The following is a 17,727-nucleotide window of genomic DNA, read 5'->3' as shown; positions in this document are numbered from 1 at the left end:
ACAACTATCATTACATTACCAAACCCCAAAAGACTAATACCAAAAAATCCAAGCATCGCATTAATATGGGGCCCATTAACACCCGCATCCGACAACATCCCCGCCCTATCCGCCATGATTGGTCTTCAATTCTGCATTGGGATCGGATTCTTCCGGACAGCATATAGATTAATCAGATTAGGTCGTATACCTCCGCCCAACCCCGCCGCCTATCCCGGTGGGACAGGTTATATTCCTCCGCCAGTAAGGACATCGTGGTGGAAGACTGGGGGTGCGGTTGTGATTGGGTCCGGAATGATCTTTGGAGCCGGTTTGGAATTGTCGAGATTGACATTGCCTTATGACCCCTGGTATGAAGAAGCCCAGCATTATCGAAAGATGGCGATCAAACAGGGTGATAAACCAAGTGCATGGTTTGGTGCTTATAAATATTATGATCCGTTGAGTTTGGATAGTTGGATTGAAAAAGTTGGTGATTGGATTAAGAAGGTTGAAAAACGGATTGATGATCCTGATCATTTTGCCAATGTGTCGATTGAATTGGCGAAGGATAATAATGTTATAAAACCGGGTGAGAGAGGGGTGCTTGGTGATGGTAGTCGTGGCCTTTTGAGTAAATTGAATAATCAGGGGAAATATTTGGAAATTTATAATAAATTGAGAGATACTAATGATCATAGGAGAAAACATTTATTAGAGGGTGAATTGAAAGATGTTGTTGAATTGAATAAAGCGGAGAGAATAGATGCGATATTGGAAGGGAAATCGGAATTGGTGAATCCGGAATATACAAAACCTAGTATTCAATTAGGAAATCATAGAATGATAGATGATGATGATTTCGAAATGGTTTGGTTGAATTTTGAACCTTGGGATGAATTGAAATTGGAAACTGATTATGATATTAGGTTGATACCTAGATGGGCATGGGATGATGAGGAGGAAGAACATTCCGAAGATGCAGCACATCCAAATGAAGTTGAATTGCCGTCTAATTCAAAAGGAGTAGAAACTAATTTATATAATATGTAAGTGATTTTTCCTGATAATGATTTATTAATAAATTTAACGTTATATACCGATATTTAAATACACATCTCTCTCAATTGGCTGATTGAGACACCACTCTCAATTGTCTGACTTTTCAATCAATTCATCAGCCCATTTCAAAGCACCAGAATTCTTAGTCCCATCAACCCCAGCAGCATGATAATTATCAATATGCTGTTTCCATTTAATATCCGCTGGATCTTGATCTGGTTCCACCCATTCAAATCCATCCCCACCAGTCATCCAATATGCTTGAAACTTAATATCTTCCAAACTATCTTTTGCAGCAAGTAATCTGATCTTTTCTCCATCTCTAGTATACCCAGGAGTCAATGACGTTTCATTTTGTGAATTTTTAGGAGCCGGTCTACATAATTCATTCAATATTTCTGGATTAGATTCCCCACGATTTAAATCTCGATCAGCTTCTACTATTTTGGCACTAAATAATAATTCATCAGCATGCTTAAACCAATGAGTATAGAATGTCCCTTTTTGCCATGCTAAATAATCACCACCGGATGAAACCATTTGTCTACCCAATTTCACAATCGTGATGAAAAATGTGGAATTGAAAAGATAAGTTAAAATAATTGAATTTAATGATGCAAGATGATCAAATACCGGTGGAAGATATCCTGAATCTATAATTATATGAGTACCAAATTTAGTGAATAAGGTTATACCCACAGCGGTTGAGATTAATTGAATAGCACCCTTTTTAAAAATTTGATGATTCTTGAGAATATAATTTGGATGACCAACTGTTATATCAGTTAATTTAATTGCCCGTTCAAAATCAGCATTAAATAATGCATTCCTCAAAGCAACCAATGCGGTTTCCTTATTAACAATAGTTGTATTCCCGGGGTTTAATCGATAATAATGATTGATTATCTTAAGATTAAGTTCAGTAGGAAGGTTTAATAATAAGATATCTTTCAATAATGATGGAGAGAATTTGACCTCATGATTAAAGATTTCATCAACGATTTGAATTGATTCTTTGGTTAATTTTGAATTTGAATCAAGTTGGTCTTGGATTGGATAATTGATTTGAAGTGATTTACAGGCTTTAAGTGCTTCAATTATTGTTTCTGGTTCGGTGGTGGGTGTGATTGTTTCTTGAACTTTTTGAGATAATTTATCATAATCATTGATATATGCGAATGAAGTTGATGAGTTGAATCTTAAAAGAGATATAACTGGTAGTTTGGAATGGATGTTTATAGATGTTCTTTGGACTAGCCTACTTCTAAGTAGAATAGATGTTCGTATCATTATGAATAGTGCCTGTTGTCTTTTATGTATGGAATATCTCTCTTAATGACCATTAATGGAAAAAAAAATTGTGAAAAATTTGAACTGAGATTAAAACCGCACAAACAAAAATCAAAATGGATGAACTTTCTTTCTTTCTTTCTAGGGATAGAAACGAAAGTGAAGGTGTATAATTAACAAACAATTGATAACATAATGAATAATCTATCTATATCGTCGGCAAAAGTTTGATATTTCAATAGGAGTTTGTGAAATGTAAGTTTATAAAAAACTGTTGATGATTTTTGCTTTATCAACTAAACTTTACATTTCATACATTTCAGTTCAAGCTTATGTGGATGATGTACATAAGTTAGAATTGTGTTATTATTCGCTGGTTGAATACACATAGCTTTTAAGCATTAGATAAGGAGAGAACATGAATCCAGAAGAGGTTATGTATGATTCAACAATCAAGACACAACACATACCACTTACACTTCCTACAAAAGATACCCATGAACGTATCTTATATTATATCTCTATATAAAATAACAAAATAGTGTCTATAAAAGACTGCAAATGTCCATCTATAAAATCTTTATAAAGTAATTGCCATAATTGCCGCAAGTTCCCTACAATCCCAAAGCACCACTCAAAACACCAATAACAACAGAAACAAAAATCATCTTCCCACTAACTACTTCACTCACACCCCCATTCGCATTCTTAACACCAGACAGTGTACCACCAGTAGCTGCAGCGGAAGTCGATCTCAATACTCTAGTAGTCACAAATGTAAGCCCCTTAGTCGTACCATCTACCTCAGTATTAGGATTTTCATCCGGACTTGGTCCATTAGTAGTAGTTGCTTTAGAAGCTGGGTCGGTATGAGTAGCTTTATAGGATGCAAGTTGGGCAGCATTCATGGTGATTGTGAGTGAGTATTGGCTGAGTTGGGATGCATTCATGGTAGCTGGATCTGCTGGACCAGTTGCGGTTGTAATAGTTGTTGGTAGAGTTGTACCGGTTTTAGAAGTGGTGGTACCTGTTTTCGTGTTTGTACCGGTAGTTGTAGTAGCAGGATCAGCTCCGGGAACGACTGTGGTAGGAGTGGTGGTGGCTGCTGTAGTGACTGGAGTAGTGACTACACCATTAAGTGGAGTAGTTGTAGCGACTGCACCATCGACAAGAGGAGTAGTTGTTGTTGTGTCAACAGCGGCAGCCGCAGCTCCATCTGCTAAAGGAGTGGTAGTAGTAGCTGCAACACCAGCATCTGCTAATGGTGTAGTTGTATCAGCTAAATCCGCAGCAGCACAGAGATGACCAGCAAGGAGAAGTAAAAGTAAGGCAGACTTCATTGTTAAACGAGTGACTTATAGTTGCTATGGATGAGTTTTGAAACAGACAGACAGAAAGGATTATTTCACACACAGGAGTTTTTTAATTTTTTTTTTTGGTTTGAACCTAGATGTCTGTCTGACACAAAGTTTATTTTTTATTGATCCTCGAAAAACCCCTTGTATTTCCTGTTTCAGACAGACAGACAGATTTATTTTTTTAGAACGCGTGTGGCGAAGTTCACTAAGAAATTTATTTAAATCTTTACTTCTACAATTTGAACATTGTACAACCAATGAATATCCGACTGGGTTGTCGAGTTTTCATCAGGTCATTCGGTTTTTGGTTCGTTTTTTAGTTTTGCATATGCATGCCTTAGTTTGATATCATCAGCAGAACCAGCCTCTACAACCATTGCGAAATCCCAACGTATTTCTCACCAATTGTCAATTATTCACATTCCCATCATCACAATTTTCCCTTTTTCATTCTGATCATCGTTGCTACAAGCCCCGAATCTAATCCCAGATGGATTATCATTGATATAATTAATCACGAGATTCAATTGCTTGTTTCGTTACTTTTTCTGTTGATGTTCAGACCATAATTCCGGATCATGAATCTTAAGCGTCCAAAAAACGTTAATTGGGCTACCCAAAATATGTCAAAACATAGACCAACAATAGTTATAAAGATACAACGGGATTTTCAGTACTCTCTAAGCAAACATAATCTAAAATATGAGAGTCTTTGTAGGCACTCAAATCGTTTCATAAAATTGGCTGCAAAAGTACTTTAGTGCTAACTATAACACCTCACCTATCAAAACTTACACAAAATATAGCATATCCGCAAATTGTTACAATCCCAAATTCTGCATCATCATACCTTATCACCGAAAACACCTCTTTACATATCACCCCTTTAACAACAGAGGCGGAATCCATAAATAGAGAGGGTTTATGGTTTTTAGTGATAGTTTCTCTAAAAAAGTATTTTGCGCTTTTTGTTATACATTTGCCACAAAAGACCTCTGCAAAATACATTGTAGAAAATGTCGTCTTTTTTAACTAAAGAGTGACTAAGTTGGTGAATATCCTGATAATTAACATCTGAGGCCGAATCCATAAATAGGGAGGGTTTATTTCATTTAGTGATAGTTTCTCTAAAAAAGTATTTTGCGCTTTTTGTTGTACATTTGCCACAAAAGACCTGGCAAAACTACTTTACAGAAAATGTCGTTCGTTTTGCTACAGGGGGACCAAGTTCGTGAATATCCTGATAATAGGAGGGTTTATTCTCAGTTAGAGAGAGAAGAAGGAAGAAATCCGGTCAAAAAGCTTTTGGTGGAGGGACTAATGCCACTAAAATTCGGAAATGTGAGAAAATGGCTGCAAAATTATAGATACCCAATGCGATGGAAGCTAAATTATATGCTTACAGGAGAAATGATTCAAGCTTTTGGAACCGTTAATGTAAAAGAATTTCCTCGCAAATCTCTTTTGACAAAGTTGCATACTGATAAAGAATCTATCCCTCCTAAGAAATGAATCCGTGACGTAGAATGGAAAGTAAATGCATCCTCTGAAATTCCACAATCTGTTACCAATAGCTATCTAGTCTTCTGTAAAGCGAGAGAGTATAAGAAATAAAGCAATTCATCTTTTCAATCAGCTATTCCCTGGTTTTTGATTTCAGGTTCTGTTAAGCGCCCTACTATTGGCTTCAAATCTGATGGGAATGACTATATATCAACTCTTCTCTTCTTTCTACGATATCAGTTGGGAGATTTGAGTATTAACCAACAGACAGCTGAAATACACAAGATACAATACAAAGCTCTCCAGAACTTAAGGTCATATTAAATCAAATACAAAGCTCTCCAGAACTTAAGGTCATCTTAAATCATTACTTCATTAAATCTTTTCTATACTAATATACAAAGCTACTTAATTATTCTTTCTCTTCTTCTTTCTCTTTTCCATTTTTGGAGCACAATCAGGACAATACCAAATTTCATCATCTTTAGGAGGAGAGGTTATCCCCACACAACTCCAATGAAACCATTCATATTTACAATCATCATTATCACATCCAATCATTTCTCCAAATGATACTCTCTGACAGAAACAATATAAATTATTATCAGCATCTTCACCACCTCCACCATTTCCAACCCCTGGACCACCATCCATTGAGCTTGTACCCATCGGTCCGAGCGATACACTACCATTGATGGCCAAGGATCCAGTTCCACCTCCAAATGCCAATGAATCCTCCATTTCTTCTGATCGTAATCTCTTAAGTGGTCTTGAAGATGCTGATGTAGCCGATCCAGCCAGTCCAGTAGCTGACATAGCGCCACCTCTGTTTGTTAGTGCTTGTTTCCTCTTTTGTCCTCTGCCTCCTTTGACAACAACTTCTGGTCCCGGGGTTATTGATGCGCCGTTTCTACCTGGAGTTGGAGTGGCAGTGAAACTATCGGATAAATTACTGGATAATTCTTCTCTACTTATGATTTCTAAATCAAGACCATGTTCTAATGGAGGCAATAGTTCATCACGTTCTAGTTTTACGATATCAGTTTCAAAATTGAATAAATGTTTTGAAATTAGAAATAAGGCAGTATTTGCGAGTAAGATCTTTTCCTTTTGTAGTTTTATAATCTGATCCATATCTTCTTGAATCTTATTATATAATTGTTGTTCTTTTGGATGTTTAGTCAATGTACCATTTGCTCTTATGAATTTATGAAGTTGATTATCTTTAGTTTGATATCTCTTTTTAGTTTCATTAACTTGAATATCCTTTAATTTGATTTCTTGTAATAAATGTTTAACTTCCAAAGGAAGATTAGACAAATCTTGTGTATACTTCTCTAATACCGTAGATGTATCCATAGTTACTACTCCTTGTCTATCTATCTGCTCTCTATACCTCCGGTGGATAGTTGAATTACTAAGTCAGACAGACAGACAATATCAAAACAGACAGACAAAAATTTTCTATTGCCCCTTTTGGGTTGAGTCGTGTATAATTGATCAAGTATGGATCAACACTTTTTCATTCACAACCACCATCTTCTCTTCCCTTGCAACTCAGCACCCTTCAATTATGTCATTGATTGAAAGATTAGAGAATCTATCAATTGAAGACGCCACATTCAAAGAAGATCTTAAGCAATTTATTTCAGAAGACGAAAAAGAAATTGAACAATTAACATCCAAACAAAAATCACAATTACATAGAAATCTCCTAAAGTATGCTCAAGACAAAGAACATTCCAAAGTATTATATGAATTGCTATTAAATGATCCTGGACGCTTCTTGAAAGGTTTATACACAGCCAATGATTCATCTGCTTCCATTATCAGACATGTCATTCTCAAGAATAATGAAAAAAATTCAGAAGCATTGGTTCAATCATTATTCAGTACAATTAGAATCATCTTGAAAGATAATCATGATCCAGAAGTATACAAGTTCTATTTAGGTATTTATAGTTCTTTGGTATCACATTTCCAAATGACAAATCCTCAACATTTGAATTTATTTTTAACATTTATTAGTCTGGATTATGAAATCCAGAGAACAATTCTTGTATCATTAGTTCAAAGTTTACAATTACAAAAGAAGATTACTTGTGAAATTGTTCAAGAGTACTTAGAGGTTATTATGGAAGAAGAAACACTTGATCCTAAAGAATTTTTGAATTTTGTAATTACTCTTGAATTATGTTTTCCAATGATCCCGGAAATAATTGAAGGGATATATCAATCAGAAAAGACCAAGAAGCATATCCTTTCCAAAATATCCTCCAATCCAGAAGAAGAAATGCATTGCGCAATATTAAAACTCATTAGTGCGTCTTGCATAGTTGAAAATTGTCGTACCTTCAATGTTTCCAATTATTATGAATTCCTAGTCAAGGGAATCCAATCCCCTAACCCCAAAATTCAAGTATTGTCCAGTGTTACTTTAGTTAAATTATGGAAATTCGTTGAATTAGAAAAGAAATCAGACAAGACAGTCAATACTAGAATACTCGCAGATACATTAATTTCATACTTGAAACAGACACAGGATGTTGATGAAGCATATATTGAAATTGCCATTGAAGGAATGATTTATTTGACTTTATATTGGGAAGTTCGAGAATTGATTAGGATGGATATTGAATTTATCGAAGTCTTAATTTCTAAGCTTGAACAACAAACTACCGCTCTTCCAGGTGATACGCAAAAGCTTAACTTTCCATTTCAATACGGTATTCTTTCGATCTTTGTCAATCTCACCAAACTTCAAGACATAAATGATAAAAATACAGCTAAGGATATCAAAAATCTAGCAACACCAAAACCTGGATCAGATAGTAAGAAAGAAGATCAAAATGCCATCAAATTATTCAATCGAGAATTATTATTCGAGAATAAAATCATTAGCAAAATCACGAGCCTCAAATCTATCAAAGGTACGACTTCTCAGAATTCATTCAATCAAGTTACAAAAATCTTATACAACCTTTCCTGGGATCAAGACAAAAAAACCAGACTCGAGCTCGTAAAACAAGGTGCATTAAATATATGCATAAACTATCTTGTCAATTTCAGTGACGTCAAACAACGCCAGGATCAAACCATCTACTCGTTCCCAAAACTGAAAGACCCATCAGTAATCGAATCCAGAGTATTCGCAATCAGATCCCTCGCCAGACTATTAATCTCCGTCGATCCAAGACTCGCCCCCTCCTCCAAATATGACATCCCCACCACTGCAATTCCATTCTTGAAAGAATTATTAGGACCCGATATGACAAACTACACGCCCGGATCTCAATTCCTTCCAGAATCATCCTCATATCTTCAAGAAATGACACTACTCGATAAATTCGAATCCCTTCTCGCACTAACCAACATCGCCACCAATCCCGATCTTCGTACCTACATCGTTCGTCAAACCTATGATTCCTATCTCGACACCCTTATCCTCGACGCCGATAATCCGGAGATCCAAAAAGCGGCTTGGGAACTAGTGGCGAATTTGATATCTGAACCCATCCTCCTCGCGAAATTTTTCAATATCGGCCCCGGTGAAAACCAAGCGGCGAATCGAAGACGATTGGATCTTGTGGTGAAGTTTTTGAATTCGCCAAGGGTGGAATTACAGCGGGTTGTGGCGGGAATGTTGGCGAATGCGACTATTGAGAATGATGTGATTGTGGAAGTGATTGTGGGGGAAAGGGAGGTGTGTGATGCGTTGATGGATGTGATTGCTGATTTGTTTGTGAATCAGGCGGACGATGAGGAGTTGATGTATCCTGTAGGATATTTGTTTGTGGATATAATTTGTGGCATGGCGAATAATGAAACTGATAGTGGAAAAGAGATGTTTATGAGGTTGAAGGAGAATAAGAAACTTAAAGATGGATGTGGGAATGTGTTGAGGAGGTGTAAACGACCAGATGTGGTTCAGTTCGTAGGGGGAATGATTAAAATTATACAATTTAAGTAAGTAATTAATAATTATATACTTTTCATAGAAATTATATAAACGTTCTATATAATAAGAATGCAAATTATAATCGTCTTTGCTTTGTTTTTAAAAATGCATATATCTCTGAGCAATTGTTGCATGCTCATGTTCAACATTCGAAATCGAATTCTTAATCTGTTTTGACCCCTTATCACTCTCCATAGTCACCTTAATCGCCCGATGTAAATTGGTTAAATATTCAGGATATGATGGTCCACTAGTTGCAGTCACCGCCCCACCAAAACTATCATCCATCAACATTTCTCTAAAGGCAAATTCATTCCCATCTAATCCTTTTCTCACAATTTGAATCCCAGCACTACCCAACCCCATCAATCCAACAAGATGGGATTGGAAATATCTAATGATATTACGAGCTTGTTGAGATATTTCCGTTTCCAAAACCGGTAATTCATCCATCAAGGGGTTTATATCCTGAATAGACCCCACCGAATCTCCAAATAAATCCCTAAGTAACATAATATTCGCCTCTGGGTCAATCCAGACAAATACCTTCAACCCATCACATAAAATATAAACCCCACGATCCAAACTCCGATTCGAAAGATCTTTATACACCGGCAATGAGATAAATTCCCGATCTTCCGACACCCAGTGTCCTTCTTCCAGTTCTAAGGAATGTAATTCAACCAAAGCGGGATAGAGATGATACATCAATCTCTCCACTGGCATATTCAACATCGCAAACACATCAACTAATCGGGTATCTGAATTCACACTCTGCTGGGCTCTAATGGCCGTGGTTTTGAGGAAGGATAGGATATAAGTTGGTAAATGTTTCAACAGATCGGGGAATAGGAGTTTATTAGTCATGATGGCAGCCAGATTGTGGTCATATTCGTTCATAGCTCTATATCTTGCGAAAACGTCAACTAGTTTATTATTCAAAGCTTCACGGAGTTCGAGGAGGGTTTGTTGACCGATGAAAGAAAGGGTGTCCCTGACTATGGTGGTTACGATTGCGTTTTCATCGGCGAAATGGAATACATCTTCGAGTTTCTTGGTGACGGCAAGAACGAGGTTTATGACTCGAACTTTTCGAATTCCATTGGGGTCAGTATATAATAATGCCGCTTGGAAATGACAATCTAATTTCGTACTTAATTTCCCATCATATTCTAAAAGAACCGTAAAAGTTTGATCTTGATTCAAGACAGGTATAATTGGATCCTGTACTGTCCCAGCCACCATTGAATTCGCTTCAGCAATGGATGAAGAAGTCCCATAGTATTGAGCAACCTGTAATCCATTCGAACATCTCAATTTCAATTGTCCTTGATATCCCGTCAATTTCTTCACCGAACCCACAATCTTGGCAGTCACACTCCTGGCATCCCGTTCAAAATTGAAATTCGCCCATCTAGTCACTTCACCTCCCGTGACAGAAGCTAACCAACCCACATTTGAAAGATCTACGGGAACATGTGAAACCACAAACACATCAATTCCGACATTTTTCGAAATGAAATCCTTGGCCAAAGTCTTATAATATTCATTATCAGGAGTATATAATCTCTTCTCGGCCTCTGCTGTCACAGCAACCCTTCCCACGGCTTTATTATCCTTGAATTTCAACCCCCCGGGGCCCCAAGTTGGTAAATTTGATAAGATTGAAATAATCTTCCCCCCACCTCCAACTGAATCCAAACACATCATGATGGTACGACAGGCGGCGGCAAAACACGGTTCGGGGTCAAATATTCTTTCTGGATCACTACTGAATCGTTCGATGTAGTTTAGGGCATCGTCGATGACGAATCGACTTTCTTCAGGATCGACAAAGAGTCCATCATGGAATGGAATGAATGGGTCTTCTAAATCGCCGGAGATTGAGATTTCGGCACGTTCTAAATTGGGCGATAAGTTGAAGAAATGGATTCGTTTATCGAATGCCGCAATTGCGATTTTTAATTTTGGTTTCTCGTCTGGTAATTGATCTTGATATTCTTGTTCAAAATCGAATAATGTTGCTCTGATTGCATCGGCTACCAAAAGGGGGATTTTCTGTTTGATGCTACTTTCAGATATATCTATCAAAAACACAAAATGGATTGGTTTTGGTTCAACACCAGCGCCACCGAAATTATATTCTTTAGGAACAAGAATATCATAAACACTTTTATGTAATTCTGGTCGAATAAATTTATCTAATCTATAACCATTATTATCCAAATATGAAGCATATTCTTCGGGAACGATATTATTAGGGAATTGACAAATATTACATACGAATCTTTGAGTATGAGTGAATTGCATCGATGGGTTTACATAACATCGACAACGACGACATCTAAGTGGACCAATACTCAATGGATCTTTTTCCTTTTCTGATCCATCATTATCACTTTCACTTATTGAAATTTGTGATTGTTGATCTCGTTGAGAGAAATCAACTACGGGGATTGGATCTTCAGTCAGGAGTAATGGTGCAAATGGTCGAATCGTAATTGCTAATGGTAATTTTGTAGCTGCTCGAACTGGTTCAGATTCAGGCACGTAATACATTGTTGATCTCATGAATTTTGACAGGGCAGTACCTTGATCGATTGCTTGGAATTGGGTTCCAGCTTCAGGTGGGATTGTTTCTGAAAATGTTAAGAATGGTTTTAGATTACCTTCTTCATCAGGGGTGATGTATTTCTTTTGATCTTGATATCTGTGTAATTGTAATGAAAGATCATTTGAACGACCTTGATTTTGGGTGGTAGTCATATCTTGTAAATGAAATTGATCTACTTGTGGGCCGCCTATTGATTGTTGTTGTTGTTGTATTTGCTGCTGGGGTTGATGTTGGAATTGTTGAATTGGTGGGGTAAATTGTTGACTAACTCCAGGATAGGGTGATTGTAATTGTTGTTGTGGTCGAGGTGATGCAAGTGGATCAGATGGAAATCCATATGGAATCCCTGGACTAGGTACACCAGTAAAAGTATTTGCATGAGAAGGGATTGGACTACCTACAGTACTTCCAATAGGAGAATTGAAATCGGAATGATATGCTCTCATTGTTCTTTTTGACTTTTTCTTATGACCTTGTGATGGAGAATCTAATGCTAATGCTTGTAAATGAGAATTAACTTCATTTAAGTTTTCTCTAGATCCTTGTCGGCTCATTGGTCTACCTATTCCACCCCCAATACCTGGTGGTGGTGCTAGATATGACATATTAACAAAATTGATTGTAAAATCTATTCAAAAGGCTGTCTTTGTTTGATTTGAAGACTTATGATTTAAACTTGGCAGCACATTTTTCTATTTACTTTAAGGTCAACGAATTAAATAAAATTTCAAACCCAAAAAAAAAAAAATTTCTTAAATTAAAAAGTCACGTGATTAGTCATGTGATCAGATTTATAATATCATGTGACTTCTTTTTGGTAAAAGGTACACGTATAATACACTAAGAAAAATAATTACCTCCAAGAAAAAGCAATTAACCATAATAGCCTTAAGTAAGTTTAACATCCGCCTCTATTATTAAATGTACAGTTAAAAAAAATACAGAGATATAAACTGAACTGATTTTTTGTTTTTTATTAAAGTCATGAAATTATAATACTTATAAAAATTTCTTGGTTTTAACAAATACACATTACACATACACATTACACATATACACTAACAATCACTAAGGAATAAAAGAAAGAGAAGAAAGAAAACAAAAGAAAGAAATTTTTAAATTAATAAGCTTTTTCATTTAAATTTCTTACGCTATATTTAGTTAACAAATTAATTAAACTAGGTCTTATAAAAGTTTGACAAGAAAACAACAAACAACGATACACAAATTTATTATATAAGAATAACTTGTGCATTTCATTACAGATTAAGAGATTCTTTAAGTTAATTAATTCTTAGTATTTTTATTAAGAAAAATCGATTAATTAAATGGAAACTTTTATATAAATTGATAACAATTTCTTGAATTTTTTATATAAAATTTATAAAAAGAAATGGGTTTAATTGGATTTGGTAATCAAACAATGTTATATCTTCAAGAAGAAGACATTCCAATTAATTGTTCAGTTTATTCATTAACTTCTGGTTTATTAGAAATATTCCATTATCCTGATTTATCAATTAATAATAATAATAGTGAATGGTTAAATTTAACTAATCAACAATTTTTACCCGCTTATTATATTACAAATTGTTCAATACCTGATTTAATTCAATTAGTTAATAAACTGTTAGTAAATGATCAAACTCCTGATTATGTATTAACAAGATATAAACAAAAAGATAATGGTGATACTTTTGTTGCCTTGTTGTTTGTATTATGTGGTACTTGTGTCTCGGGTTGGATGTTATCTTTGTTGTTATATCTTTCACCAAAACATAAAAGAAAACCTTGGTCAGCTCAATTAGCTACATTATTTTATGCCACGGTTTGTACAATATTATTAACCAGATTTACTAATGCTGCTAGATTAGAATTTTATAATGCTTCATTAGATATTATATTATTGGTTGATACTTTAAGAAATAATTCAAGTTTTAAATCTTTAAATATCTTATCACAAGTTTTCACTCATTTAGCTTGGTTTCAAATTACTTTAAAGATTTCAAGACAAAAATTTAAGAAATATAATGCAATAATTGGTACTACATTAATCTTAACTTGTGCTGCGGTTCAAACTTTTTATCAAATTACGTTTAATAATCTGAATGCAATATTTAATATGCTGACTTCAGTATATAATTGGAAAATTGCAAGATGTATATTAGAATGGTTAATATTAATTTGGTTTTGGGCTAATCTTTTATATTATACCACCATGATGAAAAACCCGACAAAAGTATGTTATTCAAAAAGATTATTACCTTTAGCATTATTTAATTGGTTTTTATTTTTATTTGATTTAATATTATCCATACTTTATTTAAGTATATTTTCTCAAAATTGGTTAGTTCGTACTTGGATTGTTATAATACCATGTATGGTTGATATAATATTAATTACCACCGTTTGGGAATGGATTTTCAATATTTGGGTATTAGAGAAAAGATTTGAATTAATGGGAGTATTAGGACGCAAGATAAGTCATGATGAATCAATGAGTTTACATCTGGATAAAAATGATCGTATATTACAAAAACCCACCGGCGGGAAATTCTGGAATATATTTGATAAAATCCGGACTACTGGTAGTCGATCAAGTTTAGATACTCAAGAATATACCACCACCACAGATATTGTATATGATATGAAGGGAATACTGTCATCTACAGTCCATGATTCAGATGATACTAGAATATTACAACATGCAACAGTACAATTAGCTGCTAATTCACTTTCACCAACACCAACTACTCAAACTCCTCATTCTATAGATGTGACACCAATTGAAATTGGGAGTGTCAATAGAAGAGAAGATGAACGAGAATATGATGATGAGATTGTGGATGGGTATGATATTTGGGGTCATGAAGAAGATGAATATGAAGAAGATGATGATGATGATGGATATAATAAAAATAATAATAATGTACATATACCGAGAAGAAATGTTGATGATCAAATGATTATTGGATCTTCAAGGGATCATCATCATTTTGATGGGAATAACAATAATACGAATAATGATAATGATAATGATAATGATGATGAGGATGATGATGATGCTCCTCCACCATTCCAACCACATCCTGGATATAGTATGGATGATTATTGGCATGATGAGAAGACATAGATAGTGAGTGTATAATTAGAATATTGGGATATATAGGAATTTAGGATTTAATTAATAGAATATTAATTCAGTTATTAATTGTAATTATAATAATCAGCCGTACTCGGTATTAATTTAATTTATATTTTTTTATGGGGTTTGAAAAAAAAAGATTGTTCCTTTGGGTTCTAGAAATTTCTATTAAATTCTTTAGAATGACTTTATTGATTTATAATCATACCATTTACTATTTACATATAAATAAGTAACCACTTATTTATTTCATAATTCCATTTGGTTAATTGGTTCAGTCTGTTATTCTTTCTTTCTTTTACAAAATCAAAGTAATTTGTTCAATGCTTGGTACAAGAATTCCCAATAAGAAACTTATCTTACAAAGATTTACAACCACCACCACCACCAATTTAAAGAATGCAACCATTATTCCAATAGCCACCAGTCATTTCCAAGCAAAACTTCCATCTACCGCTACCACTCCAGCATTCCCATCAGGGATAACAACAACCCCATCCCACCTATCATTATCATCATCTCCAGCCATTCAACAAATCCGGTTTTTCCATAGTTCTTTACCCCGGAAATTACAACTTAGTAAAGAAGAAGCAGATAATCGCCCCGCATTAGAACAATATGGATCCGACTTAACTCAACTTGCAAAAGATGGTAAATTAGACCCAGTAATTGGTCGAGATGAAGAAATTAGAAGAACAATCCAAATTCTTTCTCGAAGAACCAAGAATAATCCCGTATTAATAGGGAATGCCGGAACTGGTAAGACGGCAGTCATGGAAGGATTAGCTCAAAGAATAATTAAAGGAGAAGTACCAGAATCAATGAAGGGGAAACAAATAATTACTTTAGATTTAGCTGCTATTGTATCTGGTTCAAAATATCGTGGTGATTTTGAAAGTAAATTAAAACAAATCTTGAAAGAAGTTGATGAAAAACAAGGGTCGGTGATTTTATTTATTGATGAGTTTCATTTATTAATGGGATTAGGAAAAGCTGAAGGATCAATTGATGCTTCTAATTTATTAAAACCAGTATTGGCAAGAGGGAAATTGTCCCTTTGTGGTGCCACGACAATTGAAGAATATAGAAAATATGTTGAAAAAGACGCAGCTTTGGCAAGAAGATTCTCATCAGTAATGGTGAATGAACCAAGTGTTGAAGATACAATTTCAATCTTGAGAGGTTTGAAGGAAAGATATGAGGTTCATCATGGGGTTCGTATTACTGATGCCGCGTTGGTTACTGCAGCATTATATGCCAATAGATATATCACCGATAGATTCTTACCTGATAAAGCAATTGATTTAGTTGATGAAGCATGTTCTACATTAAGATTACAACATGAATCTAAACCCGATGCAATCGCCACCCTTGATCGACAAATTATGACCATTGAAATTGAATTAGAATCATTACGTAAGGAAGAAGATCAACTTTCAATCGATCGTAGACATAAACTAGAATCCGACCTCGAGGTGAAAAAAGCCGAATTGAAAGAATTAACCGATCAATGGGAATCTGAAAAACTGGCAATTGATGAAGTCAAAAATGCTCAATCTAGATTAGAACAAGCTAAATTCGACCTAGAACAAGCTCAACGTCAAGGAAATTATGGAAAGGCTTCTGAACTCCAATACGCTACTATTCCAGCATTAGAAGAAAAATTAAAACAATTAACCGATACCGAAAAAGCCAGTCGGGTTTCAAGTCTCTTACATGATTCAGTCACATCTGATGATATCGCTGGCGTCATTTCCAAAATGACCTCCATCCCCGTCCAAAACCTCATGAAGGGTGAAAAGGATAAACTTCTCGACATGGAAGTCCTCCTTAAACAAAAAGTCGTTGGTCAAGATGAAGCAATCCATGCCGTATCCGATGCAGTCAGACTCCAAAGGGCCGGGTTAACTAGTGACAAACGTCCAATTGCTTCATTCATGTTTTTAGGCCCCACCGGGACCGGGAAAACCGAACTCACCAAAACCCTTGCTGAATTCTTATTCAATGATAAAAATTCCGTGATTCGGTTCGATATGTCTGAATTCCAAGAACGTCATACCGTGTCTAGACTTATCGGATCACCACCAGGGTATGTCGGCTATGATGAATCTGGAGAATTAACTGAAGCAATTCGGAGAAAACCATATGCTGTGGTCTTATTTGATGAATTCGAAAAAGCACATCCTGATGTTCTGAAATTGTTATTGCAGGTGTTGGATGAAGGGGCATTGACGGATTCACATGGTAGACATGTTGATTTTAAGAATTCTATAATTGTGATGACTTCAAATATCGGTCAGGAGATTTTGTTGGGTGATACTCAAACTTATGAAGATGGACATATTAACCCGGAGGTGAAACAGAATGTATTGGATCAATTGAAACATCATTATGCTCCTGAGTTTTTGAATAGATTGGATGATGTGTTGGTGTTTAATAGGTTGTCGAGGCAGGCATTGAAGGATATTTTGGAGATTAGATTACGTGAAGTTGCTGATCGGTTGTTTGATAAACGAATCACCCTTGAGTTGACCCCAGAGGCAAAGGATTTGATTTGTGAATTGGGTTATGATCCAACATATGGTGCAAGACCATTGAATAGGGTTTTACAGAAGAAATTGTTGAATCCTTTGGCTATGCTTTTGATTAAAGGACAAGTTAAAGAAACTGAAACGGTTCATATTGAAGTTAAAGATGGTGAAATTTTTGTTGTGCCTAATCATTCTGAAACTGAGGCTCTTAAAGAAGAACAAGAACATTTTAAAAGAGAGTAGTCAGTAGGAGTGACCCCATTTGTATGTATGTAGTTATATTTATA

General features: G+C 35.3%; 8 protein-coding genes across 8 annotated transcripts; 4 read left to right on the top strand and 4 right to left on the bottom strand. All coding sequences in view use genetic code 12, as the record gives it.

Moving 5' to 3' along the window:
• Window positions 1–114: 114 nt before the first annotated feature.
• On the top strand, window positions 115–1,032 carry J8A68_001829 (uncharacterized protein; the record flags this gene model as incomplete). Its single annotated transcript, XM_049405515.1, has 1 exon — window positions 115–1,032. The coding sequence occupies one exon, from the start codon at window positions 115–117 to the stop codon at window positions 1,030–1,032; it is 918 nt and encodes a 305-aa protein (XP_049264899.1).
• A 96-nt stretch (window positions 1,033–1,128) lies between these two features.
• Window positions 1,129–2,331, bottom strand: J8A68_001828 (uncharacterized protein; the record flags this gene model as incomplete). The annotated part of the gene is made up of 1 exon (XM_049405514.1): window positions 1,129–2,331. One exon carries the CDS (start codon window positions 2,329–2,331, stop codon window positions 1,129–1,131), a length of 1,203 nt encoding a protein of 400 aa, XP_049264898.1.
• Window positions 2,332–2,945: 614 nt separating this feature from the next.
• On the bottom strand, window positions 2,946–3,671 carry PGA33 (Pga33p; the record flags this gene model as incomplete). The annotated part of the gene is made up of 1 exon (XM_049405513.1): window positions 2,946–3,671. The coding sequence occupies one exon, from the start codon at window positions 3,669–3,671 to the stop codon at window positions 2,946–2,948; it is 726 nt and encodes a 241-aa protein (XP_049264897.1).
• A 1,929-nt stretch (window positions 3,672–5,600) lies between these two features.
• On the bottom strand, window positions 5,601–6,551 carry NBN1 (histone acetyltransferase; the record flags this gene model as incomplete). The annotated part of the gene is made up of 1 exon (XM_049405511.1): window positions 5,601–6,551. The coding sequence occupies one exon, from the start codon at window positions 6,549–6,551 to the stop codon at window positions 5,601–5,603; it is 951 nt and encodes a 316-aa protein (XP_049264896.1).
• Window positions 6,552–6,765: 214 nt separating this feature from the next.
• On the top strand, window positions 6,766–9,162 carry J8A68_001825 (uncharacterized protein; the record flags this gene model as incomplete). The annotated part of the gene is made up of 1 exon (XM_049405510.1): window positions 6,766–9,162. The coding sequence occupies one exon, from the start codon at window positions 6,766–6,768 to the stop codon at window positions 9,160–9,162; it is 2,397 nt and encodes a 798-aa protein (XP_049264895.1).
• Window positions 9,163–9,249: 87 nt separating this feature from the next.
• On the bottom strand, window positions 9,250–12,369 carry J8A68_001824 (uncharacterized protein; the record flags this gene model as incomplete). Its single annotated transcript, XM_049405509.1, has 1 exon — window positions 9,250–12,369. The coding sequence occupies one exon, from the start codon at window positions 12,367–12,369 to the stop codon at window positions 9,250–9,252; it is 3,120 nt and encodes a 1,039-aa protein (XP_049264894.1).
• Window positions 12,370–13,157: 788 nt separating this feature from the next.
• DFG16 (Dfg16p) lies at window positions 13,158–14,897 on the top strand (the record flags this gene model as incomplete). The annotated part of the gene is made up of 1 exon (XM_049405508.1): window positions 13,158–14,897. One exon carries the CDS (start codon window positions 13,158–13,160, stop codon window positions 14,895–14,897), a length of 1,740 nt encoding a protein of 579 aa, XP_049264893.1.
• A 335-nt stretch (window positions 14,898–15,232) lies between these two features.
• On the top strand, window positions 15,233–17,683 carry HSP78 (chaperone ATPase; the record flags this gene model as incomplete). Its single annotated transcript, XM_049405507.1, has 1 exon — window positions 15,233–17,683. The coding sequence occupies one exon, from the start codon at window positions 15,233–15,235 to the stop codon at window positions 17,681–17,683; it is 2,451 nt and encodes an 816-aa protein (XP_049264892.1).
• Between the last annotated feature and the right edge of the window lie 44 nt (window positions 17,684–17,727).

The sequence above is a fragment of the Hemisphaericaspora subhashii genome, assembly GCF_019202705.1.
Source record: "Hemisphaericaspora subhashii strain CBS 10753 chromosome Unknown scaffold67, whole genome shotgun sequence".
In the NCBI taxonomy this organism is placed as follows: Eukaryota; Fungi; Ascomycota; class Pichiomycetes; order Serinales; family Debaryomycetaceae; genus Hemisphaericaspora; species Hemisphaericaspora subhashii.
The sequence above is the reverse complement of the archived record's forward strand: the minus strand, read 5'-3'. Positions and strand labels throughout refer to the sequence as shown.